At 40.2% G+C, this 13,942-nt stretch overlaps 1 protein-coding gene across 1 annotated transcript; it reads right to left on the bottom strand.

Moving 5' to 3' along the window:
* Positions 1-738: 738 nt before the first annotated feature.
* On the bottom strand, positions 739-3,654 carry uncx (UNC homeobox). The gene is made up of 3 exons (XM_029508003.1): positions 3,396-3,654; positions 2,649-2,824; positions 739-1,809 (listed from the first exon to the last, which is right to left on the bottom strand). Exons 1-3 carry the CDS (start codon positions 3,652-3,654, stop codon positions 739-741), a joined length of 1,506 nt encoding a protein of 501 aa, XP_029363863.1.
* Positions 3,655-13,942: the final 10,288 nt, after the last annotated feature.

Genomic DNA, 13,942 nt, shown 5'->3' with positions numbered 1-13,942 from the left:
AGTTTATGTGATTTCATATCACTAGAAATCGGTAATGTATTATAACCCCCTTTGAGCTAAAATAAACTGAATCCCCCTGCAGTAGCCACCGGGAAAATAATTACTTTCATATCAAAACTCTGCAGGAGTTGAGCGGGTCCTTTTCGCCTCAGGCTCGTAACCTCATTTCAGTGGGGGCTTATAGATGAATAAATTTGTTAAGGCAATATACAAAGTACAACATGAGATTTCTTAAGAAAGCCCTTCCTACTGTACTACTGCACTGTATGTGCTGCTATTTAAGGTCTCACACGGTTTGAGGTGCTTGTATACAATAGATTTATTTAAGAAAAACCTTACATATATAAATAGTATAATACCTTTTTACAGCTCTTGAGGATTTTTGTTGGTCTCGTGGTCTTGTGTGTGTGTGTGTTTTTCTGTTGTTTTTGTTTTGTTTTTTTGACAAGTTATCACACATTAAAGGATATCTAGAGACTCCTGACTCGCACACACATACACACTCGCAAAGAGAGAGAGAGAGAGAGAAAGAGAGAGAGAGTGAGAGAGAGAGTGTGAGAGAGAGCACACCATTGTCAAAATATCAGCAGTGGGGAAAACCTAGAGATAAGATGCAAAGATGTAGTTTCTGGTTAAGCTTTGGCCTAATGAAAGGTGTCGTTTAGAGGCTATATCAGTATGTTTCTGCATTTATTATTATTATTATTATTATTATTATTATTTTTTACCCCCAGGGATTTATTCCATGTCGACATCTTCTTTAGAGTCTGTCTTTGTTTCTGCAGGACTGTCACTGAGGACAGACTCGGAGTGGTCCTTGCTCTCTAAATGCTCTTTTCTGTCTGCATCGACAGGCGTAATGAGTTGTGGACTGTGTTCGTGGGCAAAAGTCGAATCGCTGCAAATAACAGAGGTGTGGGTGGTTTTGCCAGCGGAAAAGGCGGCCCTGGACGGGCTGGTGTGCGGTGAACTGGGCTTGTCCTCTGATCCCACCTGTCCTTTCTGGGTGGCGTCTGCAGAGTCCGGCGAGCTGCTCCTACATCCCGCCGAGCTCGCAGAGACGCTGCAGCGGCCACCGGTGTGGTTTCTCTCCGCCGGGGCGTCACTGTCAGAGTTTGATGCCGCTGCTGCTGCTGCTGCTGCTGCTGTAGTTGTTGTCGTTGTTGTCTTCAGAGCAGTTTGCGGAACAATGAATCCAAGCGGCTGTGTGATGGGATAGAGCAGGAAGTGTCCCTTCCCTATCAAAGGCCGTGAGGAGGGTAAGGCCGCGGGGTTGCGTCTCGGTCTGGAGTCCGATAGGAGGCTTTCGACGCTGAAAGGGTTGAGTTTCTGCAGGCTGGAGGGTCTGGTATTGTCGGGGCACAGGCTTGACCGGTGGCTGGCGTCGGGCGAGTCCAGCTCGGATCCGCCAGCGTCCTGGTCCAAGTGTCTTTGGTTCTGGTTTTGGGTTTGGAGAGGGTGAGGTGTTTGGTCGCAGCTCGACGGCGTTTGGCTTCCCCCGACGGAGTCAAAAGGCGGCCCCGTGTTGTGGTCACTGTCTGTGACGTGCGACACCCCGCTGTCGCTGTCTGATCCCGGGGTGTGAAATAAATCCCCAGAAAAGAGCTTGTTCTGGGACTTCTGGGACATCCGCCGCTCCTGCTTTCGTTTCTTCTTCTCCAGCCTCTCCAGCTCTCTCCGGGCGATCTCCTCCGGGTCCATGGGCTCTCCGCTGCAGGTGGTGGGGTGGGCGTTGTGAGCAGGTCGACCCGGACCTTTCTTTGTGTTTTCCTTTTTCCTCCACTTGGCTCTGCGATTCTGAAACCATACCTGCAGAGAGAGAGAGACAGAGAGAGAGGAAAACATTTCTAATGTGCACCTCTGTCACTGCAAGAGGAAAATTAATTTGACCCAAATTTGTGACCTAAGGTAATTAAATAAATAGTGAGGTTGCAACTTGTTCTCGCTGTTTTGTATGCAGGCCTTTAATTAAAACCCAGTCTGGGCATCAAGGCAGGAAAAAAGTTGGGATGAAGAACAAAAGAAGCTGCGATTTCACATGACAACTGGACTGTGGATCAGTTCCTAATGATCTTTTTGTTCAACTGCAGACTCTGCAACTGCACCAAAACTTTCTAAACTCCCACTTCACCCAGAGAAATATTCTCAGCCGAATAAAATAAAAGGTTTGATGCAACTAAACTGTTATAAATGAGAAACTATTAACTAACTAAACGAGCGTGCACGTGAATATTTCTGGTTTGTTTATCCCGGATTGTCAATAAATGGGAGAAATATTAAGTCATTGTTCCTAACTAATCCCCCCCCCCCTCTATATAAAATAAATAATAAAAACTTCAAAATATCAACCGGTATTAAAGGCTTCAAATTTTTTCTAAATTAAAGAGCAATTAAAATTGATTTATTGGACTGACATGAGCCATGAAAGGTCAAACTACACACACACACGCGCGCGCGCAGCGAGTTCAGGAGTAATTTTAAAATTATTACAAAATATTATGACCAAAATTCGATATTTGCTGCTGAGATTTATATAACAATATCTATCCTGCAATGAAGCACCAAACCAGCACCATCAATAAATAATAAACAAAGACATCAAGAGCCACACACAAGTGAAAACATGAAGGAATAAAATAAATATTTACCTGAACCCTTGATTCTATCAAGTCCAATCGGAGAGCCAGTGCTTCCCTCATGAACACGTCGGGATAGTGGCTCTCATTAAAAGCCTTTTCTAATTCTTCCAGCTGCCAACCAGTGAAATTTGTGCGAGTTCTTCGTCTCTTGCAACCAGGGCTATCTTTGTCTGGGTCCACAGAGTCTGACAGCAGGATGAAAATACATGTAAACAAAAAGGTACATTTTTATTTTTCCGTCCTCTGTTTTTTTTTTTAAATTATGACATTTTAACAGCAATAGAGAAAGATTTGATTGAAATGTGAGCTCAAAATTTTGGAAACTTTAGAGCTGAAAAGAAGAGAGGTAGGGGGGGTGGGGGTACATTTTTCTTGAAATCTTGCAGTCTATCACACAAATGTCGCCTTCAAGCTTCTATCAAACCTTCTCTGAATGAAGAAGAAAGCCTCGGATGTTAACACAAGCATTTCCCTGCTCTGGTGTTTATTGGCTGACAGGAACATTGCTTTTGCTCGGTTGCATCTCCAGCTCTCGGTGATCGAAATGAAGTGAGGAGGCGAAGATTGCTGTTGTGGATTGACCGTGCGTGAGGTTTGGCATGCCCTTTAAAGACAACACCGAGGGGATAACTTATACCGCAATATCCTGCCTTTGTTTCTGTCTGTTGTTGTTGTGTTGTTTTTTTTTTTTTTTTGTCTCTGTGCAACCAGCCAATCTTGATGAAGGGTTATTGTGCGGCACACAATGTGGCTTACCTGTCAGTTTGTACTGCTGATTATCTCCATTCATCCCGCAGCCCGAAGACAAGAGGGGGTTGGAATTACCCACTGAAGCCGTGCAGGAACCATTAAGTAATCCGTCTATTGAGAAAGGAACCGCGGACGCAGATTGAAGTTGATGCCCTGCTAATTCGTAAACGTGATGGTGGCTCAGATGGTACGGGAAGCCCACCATCCCGCCGAGAGAGCCTCCGAACTGGGCGTGAGGTGGATCCAGTATCCTGCTGTCCATCATCCCGCAGGCAAAAGGAAACGACGTCTGGAGGCCGGTGATGGAAATTTAAAAAGCATGCAGTGAGTGTGGCCAACGAGTAGGGGACATGATGTGAAGGGAGGGATGAGCTGTACTTTATCCACATGAACCTCCCAATAATTAGCCCAGGCTCTGGGAATATGAGACCCAATGAGAAGCGGTAATGGACTCTGACGTCAGAGACGCGCTCTGCAAACGCTCCCCGTATCGATTGCTAATTAAAGCTGACATCCGCCTCAATAAACAATATCAGAGCTGTCACAACAAGACAGGAGGGCTTTGATAAGAACTACATCGCAACTACACGGGGGACCCACCGGGAGGAAGGGCTCACTGAATCCGGCAAGGAAAGGCTGCAGGCGGATAGGTTAGGCCAGAGGCTTCCGGACTTTTTGTTCACAGGAGGACCTGGACATAATTTTAAACCAGATTAAACAGCAAAAAATTGGTAGATTTATCCAACAGGATCCCTTGGCTTTTATTATTAATGTTAACATTATTAGCCTTTTCTTATTTTTTGTATATTTGGAAATTGGCACATCTCTTGTGGAGCTGTCTTGGAAAAGTAAAATGGTATTATTGTTATTATTATTATTATTATTATTATTATATTTGAACTAATAATATATTGTTGAATTAAAATGTCTTTCCCCAGGGATGTCTATGCGACCCTCTGTGGACCAACCGACCCTTCCTTGTGCCTGAGCCCCACTTTGCAACCACAGTTCAGGTGACCCCCCCCCCCCCAGTCTCCTCCCCTTGCCATGTTAGTTATGGATCATGATTTAAATACATTAAAGCTTTACAATCAGACAGGTTCACGTGCAGGACGTAAAACAAATAGGAGGGCTGCTGAAATATGGCTGCGTTTGAGGGGGAGCTGAGGCTTCGCTGAAGGCACAAACCCGGAGTCAAACTATAATATTTTACTGTTACAAGGCGAAAGCTTCAGTTACGAGCGATGCTGGATTATGACCACAATATATGACCAAATAAAGAGAGGCTTCAGCTGATGTGGTGACTTGGACTTCACCAGAGCTGAGAATAAAATAGTAAAAAAAAATAAAAAAAATAAAAAAATACCATACTCATATGTTCATTACAGGCATTCACAGCATTTCCTGTCAGGAAACCAAATTGGAAAAGCTCTTCCACTTGTGCAACCCCATGCAGTCAATATGTGACACGCCTAAATCCTATCTGCTCATTAGGTTTTCAAATAATTAATTCCACTTTATTTATCCCAAGTCTGGCGCAGTCATAATGTTAATCAGAGTTGAAATTTCGCACCCCACTCACTCCCTGACCCTTGGCACCCGGATTGGCATGTTGTAATAACCTGAATCTCTCAACAGAAGCTGCGATAATTGTTACCCTATTAGCATGCAAATTGTTTAATTAATATTATTATGAGGAAGTATATAATCCGCTCGTCACTTGACCCTCAAGCCCAAATAACAACCCTTCTGTATTTCAATGTGTAGCCTTACATTTTAATGAACTCCTCAGAAATGATCTCGCCTATTTATCCATCTTCCTTTTTAGCAGCTCGCCTTTGAAGCTCACCACCCCATCCTCTCTGCATTTTGATTTTAATTCTAACGCACACGGACATTATCTTATAAAGCATTCCTCCCCATTCATTTTCTTTTTGAACGTTTAAAATGAAATAGTTGCTTTTCGTCAACACACACACACACACATATATATATATATCCTGTGATCTCTCTCTACATACACACACACACATATATATATATATATATATATATATATATGTGTGTGTGTGTGTGTGTGGGTGGGTGGGTGTGTGCAGGCTGTCCCCAGCTCGGGTGCGCATTCAGTGAAAAGCAGCCCTTGACACAGTCTCCAGAGACATTGCATTTAAATCCGTTTTTCTACAAGCGGGTGACATTGTCAGATTCTAGCTTTAATTAACCCGATAATAAGGCGAACAAGGCCAGCATTCAGTCGTGCTGTTGGCCTGCCTTGTTACCTTTTTTTTTTTTAAATAAATATCTAGCCCCTTTGGCAGCTGTTCAAAGGGGGAAAGTAATAATAAATATATACATTTATCTCTCACTGAGACTTCTGTGTCTAGTCTTTTGTTACAACAGGACACATCGTCTTTATTGCATTTATGTATTGTTGGTGTGAATCAATAAGAGCACAGGGTCTATAGACTTAATTGATTAACTTACCAACTGAAGAGGAAAATTCCAGGACAAATAAATGGCTGACAGATACACCTCAGTATATTTTATACTTTCAAACAATAAGTATGTTTTATAGCCATCACTTATATAAAAAAAAAAAAATAACACAGGGGAAGCAAAAGACCCTTTGAATATAAAGTACAATTCAGCATTAAAACAACTTGTCTTCTATTAAGCAAAATATTTATAGTTTATAGGCTGTTTCAAGGCTTTGTCAGATGTGACCTGTCACCTCAAGCACAGTCCAGGAGATAAAACAGCCTGTTCTCCTTTGACAGACACATACGTTTATCTAAGAGTGACAGAGATAGTAATATTATGATCAGCAGGACAGTGGGAAGCCTGGAGAGTGTATTATTTCAGCGATAGTATGACGTTTATATGTTAGAGCCACATGTGCTGTTGTTGTTTTCTCATGTTAAATGCTTCTTCTGTTCAACTAATCTTTATACCATGAAGTTGGAGGTCTTAAGTCCAGTAAATTGACCACAGTGATAAATGAAGCGGTGGCACTGAGAGCACAGGGGGAAGTCCCCAACCCCTACAACACAAACTCTACACTCTCACACCAATTTTCTTACTTCATTCACTGATTCTGAGTCAAGAAGTCCAAACATGCAACAGCCTGTTACCACAAAAACACTTTCCCTCACTTTTGCATGCATCCAAGTTACTTTTTGCAGCTAAGCAAGTAGAAATCAAACACTTAACACTTGCACTTTATCCTCTCCCTATCCCTAATGCCAACTTTTTGTGTAATTTGTCTGTTTGGCTGAGCATCATAAGAGGATTTTGCAGCTGCACACTCACCTGACTCCAGATAACCAGATAAGTGAAATTCATATTATGAGTGCCAACATAATATGGGTGTTGGAAGTGATACACCCCATCCCTAAAAAAAGACACAGACCTTATCAACATGCCCATCCAACACCGATGCCCACTTTAGCAGCACAGAATCAAATTCATTTTTAATTAGGCAGGCAAATTAATAGGCAGCAGTTTAGGAGTTTAATTACTCAATTAACTTCACGCACGTTAATTTTTAACTATCTAAATTAGGTTGCACATTATTCGATTTGATGATAATTAAAGAATTAAATCTAAATTAATTGTTTTGGATGATTTGGATGAACTAGATGCAATTCCAATTAAACAGTAGGGAAAAAAAAGAAGCTGGATGCCATTTTAAGCTCGCAAATCCTTTGATTCGATTTTAAGCAAGAAAACTCTGCCTGGAAATTTTCTTCTGATCCTACAAATTCTCTCTCCTTCTAATCCCACAATTAAAAGTTTCCTCCCATCTAATTATCTGTAATTGTGCCGCTGTCAAAGTAGAATGGAGAAGTGAAAGCGATTGATTTGGACTTTTAATTCAGTTCATTTCTGATAGAAGAGAAAGTAATTCCCTTCAAATTACCTCATTCAATCCTGACACCCTAATGCCCTTCAAAATCTTTTTTTTCCCACTCGCCAGCATTTATATATTAAAAATGAAGCTAGAATGACTAGTGCCTCCTAATAATAATAACCAAACTTCCATTAGAATAATAATTTCATTTCAATTAAAACTGACTTATCACCTTTGCTAAAACGTGCTTAATATGCCGAAAATTATCAATGCTTGAAGGAGCCCAAACTGGGGAGTCTAATTGTAATCAGCAAATCAGAGGTGCTTGTCGCTGCCGTGCCTTTGCAGAGAGGCAGTCTCGGAAATAGAACTAATTTACTCAACTCCCCCGGGAAATCCGCTCAACAGATTAACATTTTCAAAATATAGTAATGATATAATTTGAGAAATGGTGACGCCAATTTGTGAGGAGCCTTTGTGCAGAATAATTTGCATTTTTTTTTCCTCCCTTCGCCACCGCCTGCATTTTGCCCCCGTTAATTACAGCTCCGCAGATGAAGGGTGTGCTGTTGGACTCAGTGCTTATTATTCAACTTCAATCTAATAATTCAACTCTACAGGAATATATGGAGGAGGGGGAAAAAAAGTGTTAGCCTATCCAAATTTTAAGCCATCCTCCATATAATCCCAAATGGGTTTGGATGGGTAAGAATGTGAATAGGTGCATATATTATATAAATATAAATATATATATGTGACTGTCACCCTGGGTGTCTTGTTATTGTAGCTCATGTAGCTTCTACATGAGTGTGTCTTTGCATGTGTTTATGTGAAATAATGGGCTTGTTCGGTTTTAAGCACCAGGACTACATTAAACTCCCTCAACAACATCACAGCTTCCTTAGAGATAATAAACTCCCCTGCCCTCCCGGTCACCTTCTACCTAAGCAGGTAGAAAAGGTGCATCAAAACTGTGATGAATGCAGGCTACAATAAAGAGTTTCATATGATGCATAAACTTAGGAGGCTCCCAGCACATAAAGTTGACACATGGCCTTAGCTATTTATTATGAGCACGTTCTAACTAGTTGCTAGGCTTGTGTGGTTTATTTTGGCTGCAGCCAAATTGGAAGTGATGGCAGGATAACCAGCAAGTCCCTCGCTGTTTCTTCACATTGCAAGGAGCTGGTAGAGAGCGGTGACTGCGCTCTGCAGCCCGGCCATCTGCTGCTGTACCAAAAAAAAAAAAAAAAAAAAAGCCAAAAGAAAAAGAAAAACCCCAGAGATATTTCTGATACAACTGAACTGCAACACAACATGTTCAGACACAAAAAGACACAATGAAGCTTGCTGTCAACTTAAAATGCATGTTTTACTTGTATTGGTGCTTTTGTTCCTGTTTTGTCTTGAATGCATGGTCCACCTCCTGAATATCAAGTTCAGCTTACTTTAACTACAGTTAAAAAAAACAACAACAACAAAAAGCGCAAACACTCTGCATCTTACACATAAATACATATGTGAAAGGGCAAACAGACCTTCAGGCCTCCTTGACCCTGTACCAGGACCTCATCAAACCAAAATCTCTGAAGACCTTCTTCAGTATCAATAAAAAGACCTGTTGTGCCCTCTAGTGGCCATTTGCCTTCTTTGTGTATTCTATTTGGTCACAGTGTTGACAGACAAATGAACACAATAAACAGATGTGTACCAGGACCACTATCATGTGTCAGGGTGGTCAAATCTTTGGAATGGGCAAACAACATAAGTTTATGCTTTCTGTCTCTGAAACGTCAGATTTGCCATTTTTCTTGCCGTGACCTCTGACCTGTTTTACTGAACTTCCAATCTACTGATTCCTCCGCAATGACCAATTAAGTGCCACTATCATTACTGTAGTAATGATACTACATCATAGCATTACTATCATATAAATATTATGGTAAACACACTCATGCGCAGCACAGCGGCGTAGTGGTTAGCGCTGCCCCACACTAAAAAGGTTGTGGGTTCAGTTCCTGGCCTGGGGCCTTTCTGTGCAGAGTTTGCATGTTCTCTCTGTCCCTGCATGGGTTTTCCTCCATTTTTAGGTTAGTTCTGAGTGTGAGTGGTTGTTTGTGTCTGTGTGTCAGCCCTGTCCGTGACCTGTCCAGGGTTAGCCCTGCCCTCGCCCAGTGTGAACTAAGACTGGCTCCAGCAGCCCCCGTGACCTGGAAATGGATAAGTGGTTGAAAATGAATGATCATTGCCATTTTCCAATATTATAATACATGTTGAGTTTCCCTGTGGGAAGTAAGCCTTACATCTTTGGTATATAGGCTGCATTTCAAACACACCCTTCAGTGTTTTCAAGTGAAAATGACTGTGCATCTTATAGCTCAGCTGAAAAAAAAATAAATAAATGTATATTTAAAAAGTTAAAGGGATTTCCTTCTTTTTTTTCCCCCCTTTTAAATTACTACTCACCACTCAACCACACCACTGAGAGATTTCCTAATCATCTACTAAGACTTGATTATCTGAAATTGCTTCCTTAACAACAATTAAAGAAGAGGTCTGGATCTATAGCACATGAGGAGGGGGCCAGGTGTTCTCAGAGTGGTGCCATCTGGCTGCAGCGTTAGCAGCTTACGAGGCAGGTGTTGCAGAACAGGAGAGAAATTTATGCTCTCTGTAACAGCCTCTGTCAGCTCCTGATGATGCACCCTGCCATTACATTTAACATCTCAGAGGAAAAGTATGTTGTAGTTGTGCGATTTAAATCAGTTAGTTTATTGATCCCTTCTTAACGATTTGGTTCCTTAAGAGCAGAACAAGGACAGCAGTGACACATAGGAAATGTTACTATCCTTCAGAGATATCCGGTTTGATTCATTTAAGTTTATGAATACTTTTGTTATAATTATATCGCTAAACTCTGATGCTACAAGATATTATTTTAACTATGTCAGGTAAGTATTTTAACTGTGAACTAGTAGTGTTGCTTTTGTGTTTGAAAATGAATCTTTGTATATTTCTAAATTGAACCTATGACAGAAATTCATGCTTTATTTGTACTGTGTTTACTATTGCCACTACTTCTTTTGTGATCCTGGTGTATCCACTGTTTGTTTCTCAGCTCACTGAGCACTTTGTAGAAGATTCCTGCTGCCATCAACTGGTAAAAGCAGCAAAGACACCACTCAGCCTTTTGACATTAAACCACACGTTTCTCTGTTCTGAGAAATTACCATTTAAAGCCACTGGTTTGAAAAAGATTAGCTTGTGTGCCATCTAAAACAATGTTGAGGTCGTTTTCACCCCGTTACACTCACTCATCTGAGGGTCCAACTTAAATTCAAGAACATAATCTAAGACCTACTCTCAGTAAATTGTCAAAAGATTGGATGATTGGTCTTGAGTTTAAATAATTCATGTCAGACTGTGATGTTGGAATTATGTGGCTCTATCTCACTTTTTAATAAAATTGAGTTATGAACATTTTCATGAAAGCTGATTATTACTTTCAAAGACTCTTGGAGACATAAATATTTCAAAAGATGGAAAATATGTAACTATTTTTCTGGATGGTATGTCAAATCTTCAACGATCAGTTTATCAGAGCTGCTGTCGACCCACAAGAGAACCTTATATTTCCAGGCTTACAAGACTGAATTTATTATGACTGCTATTAAGACTAAATCAGACCTCAACTTAGTTTAAAATACTAGTGGGCATATCTGAACTAAACCTTGAGGCAAGATAAGATTATAAGATAAGATCTTATTAAAGGTTTTATTGATGGGAAATTCACATAAAGACGAGAATAAGACCAATTCAAAAGGAATAAATACGGAACTTCGGAAGTACTTTTAAAATTACGTAAATTAGTTCAAAAGCTGACAAAAGCTGTACATTTCACAATTCTCAAACCATATACATGACTTTGTTTAAGGAAATAAAATGTATAATGTGCAGATTCTACTATTGAAAAACTGTAGCTCTCACTGAGGGTGAACTGGGACTTATTAAGTAGCTGTGTGTAAGGTTTTTCCACAGCTGAACATCGATCAAGTGCCAATAGTGACTTGAAAAGCCATTGTCTTTATATTACAAGAGTTTGTGATTATTTTAAGCTGTGGTGTGATACTGTGGTGCCATAGAGATACGGAACAAATTCTGAGTGAAAGTCTTTTTTCAGAGACTGTGAGAAACGAAAATAACTATATAAAAATATCTGTTAAGATGGTCACAGTGTAATTCCTTCTCTAAATTAAAATGGTTACGGACTGCATCAAGTTTTATTATGATCACAACCTCGGTTTGCTTTGAGAGGTTGGTGCGATGAAACATTGAAATTAATTAAGATAATACTGAACCAAAGGGTTCCATGACAACTATGCCAGTTAAGTTCTGTTCTGCCTCAGCTAATCATTGGTATGACTCCCGACAACCCTGGCAGTGACAGAAACTGAAACCGTTCAAACTAAATATTTACTATTTTGTGAGTGTAAAGACTCACAGACTGACAAAAACTCAGTGGAAGTAGCAATGCCAAGGCCAGCGCATCCCACAGCTGGGACAGTATATTTCAGAAGTTTCAAATACATATAAAGCAACAGCAAAAAGAGCAAACTTCATAGTGGTAGCTGGCTATCTAATGTTAACAGCTCCAGACATCCAGAGTCAGAGGCATTTTTAACTCAACCATCGAAAAGCTGACATAAAGCACAAAGCAACATTTAGAAGGACATTTCTTCACCCTCTCATTGCATTATTCCAGCGATATTGTTGATACAAGATGGTGGAAAGAAGTATCTCCCACAGGACAACACCCACATGCTGCCGACCAAACAATTGAAAGAAATTTACCTCCACAAACAAACCAGCAGGAGCTCAGAAGCAGATATCAGTTTGGATTTTTACAAAGCAATAAACTCATGTCTTATCTCCATGGGGAAACTCAGGTAAACGTCTTCACACATGCCATGTCTCTAACTCCATATCATCATCCCCTAACATGTGGGAACACTGTTAAGTCACTGGCATCATGCCAAGATCAATCAAGAGAAATCAAGAGAAGTCTTGTGGAAATGCAAATGGTGCCTCACTATTTATATAGACCTGCAGAGCCACGAGTAAGAAATGCATATCAATACTATAAATGACCTGTGCACTTAAACTGGCAAAATTCCAAAACCACATTGATAGAAATTTGATTTTATGCTTACTTTAAGATAACGCGAAAGCAAGAGCAAAAACAGCTGAACAAATCAATGCTCACTTATATATTGCTTACAAATAAGTATTATTGAGCTTGTAAGATAAGTTAATTTCCATGAGAACTAAACATACTCAGTCCATTGATGAAGATGAAGTGAAGTGTCATTTTGGTGCCTTGCACTCAAGAGAAGTGCAGATGGGAGTCATTTGTTGGACACAAATGTCATTCAGTGATGAGATGACTGCAGTTTAAGGTTAGTACTCACCAGAAGGGCAGTATGTCTGGTTTGGTTTAGGTCAGCGATGGACTTCCACTGTAAACACGAGAGGGAAGAAAAAACTATTTTATCTGTGTCTGTGTGTGTGTGTGTATACAGTGTGCAAAGATTGAAACGTGATAAAGAGCATGTGTTGTTTAAATAGCCAACGAACACTTACTGTTGTTCTATTTCCAGAAACGCCAAAGACTCCTCTCGGATACATGGGGGAAAAAAAAACTGTCACTGAGAACTCGTTGTCCAATTTGTGTTTCCTGTCCAGGTGAGCCCTTGGCCGCCATCTTTGTTTTGACGCGAACACGACCGTTAAATTGGTCGACAAACTTAAAAAAAATAAAATAAATAAAACTGCCTTTGATAAAATTGACACTGACAAGAAGCACACGAATAAAAAGTGTGAAAAGTAATCGATATTGAAAACGTTGTGCTAATTTTAAACTTCGGGGTTATCTGAGGATTTTATAAGTTATTTCTCCTGACCACTGCGTGGCAGTGACGACTTCCCCAGGTCCTTTTTTTTTTTTTCTTCTTCTTCTTCTTCTTCTTCTTCTTCTTCTTCTTCTTCCTCTTCTTCTTCTGCAGTCTGTTTCCATCTTATTCTCGCATTACTGCTTCTCTGTGCTTCGGAGTGAGAATCAGAAAATAAACCTGTGGGTTTCCCCATAAAAGAGACTCACTCTTCACCGTTTACTCACATCCCGAAGCGAACTTATACATACTTATACTAAAATAAACAGCTAACATTATTTTAACCTATTTTTATTATTTATATCAAACCTCCAACACCTCAATAATATAAAATCCACGGATGATTTCGTGTAGCACACAGTACCTTGACCTGATCCTCTCCTGGATAATCCAACATTCAAATTCATTCTTTTGAATGTAAATTTGCTTACTGCTCACTGTCACTCATGATAACATTTTCAAAATAAGGCAATATCAGTGCTAAAAATTTAATATCCAGCAATAAGAATATAAAAAAACAGATGGAGGAGAAGTGACATATATGAGTCAGCGGTTTCGACCAACCTGGGGCCATTTTTTCAGCTTTGTTTACTGGATGTCGTAATTGTTGTTATTGCATGTGGATTTCCTTCATTTATGTATGACTCATAGATCTTCTCTCATCTCATGCTTCTTATCCGTCAGGGACAAAAAGCCATTCTGTCTCGAACACAGTACCTTCTTGCTGTGAAGTAATGAAAAGTGTTTTCATTTTC

This window comes from Echeneis naucrates, chromosome 8 (genome assembly GCF_900963305.1).
Source record: "Echeneis naucrates chromosome 8, fEcheNa1.1, whole genome shotgun sequence".
Classification (NCBI taxonomy): Eukaryota; Metazoa; Chordata; class Actinopteri; order Carangiformes; family Echeneidae; genus Echeneis; species Echeneis naucrates.
Note: the sequence above shows the minus strand (reverse complement) of the source record. Positions and strands in the feature narration are given on the sequence as shown.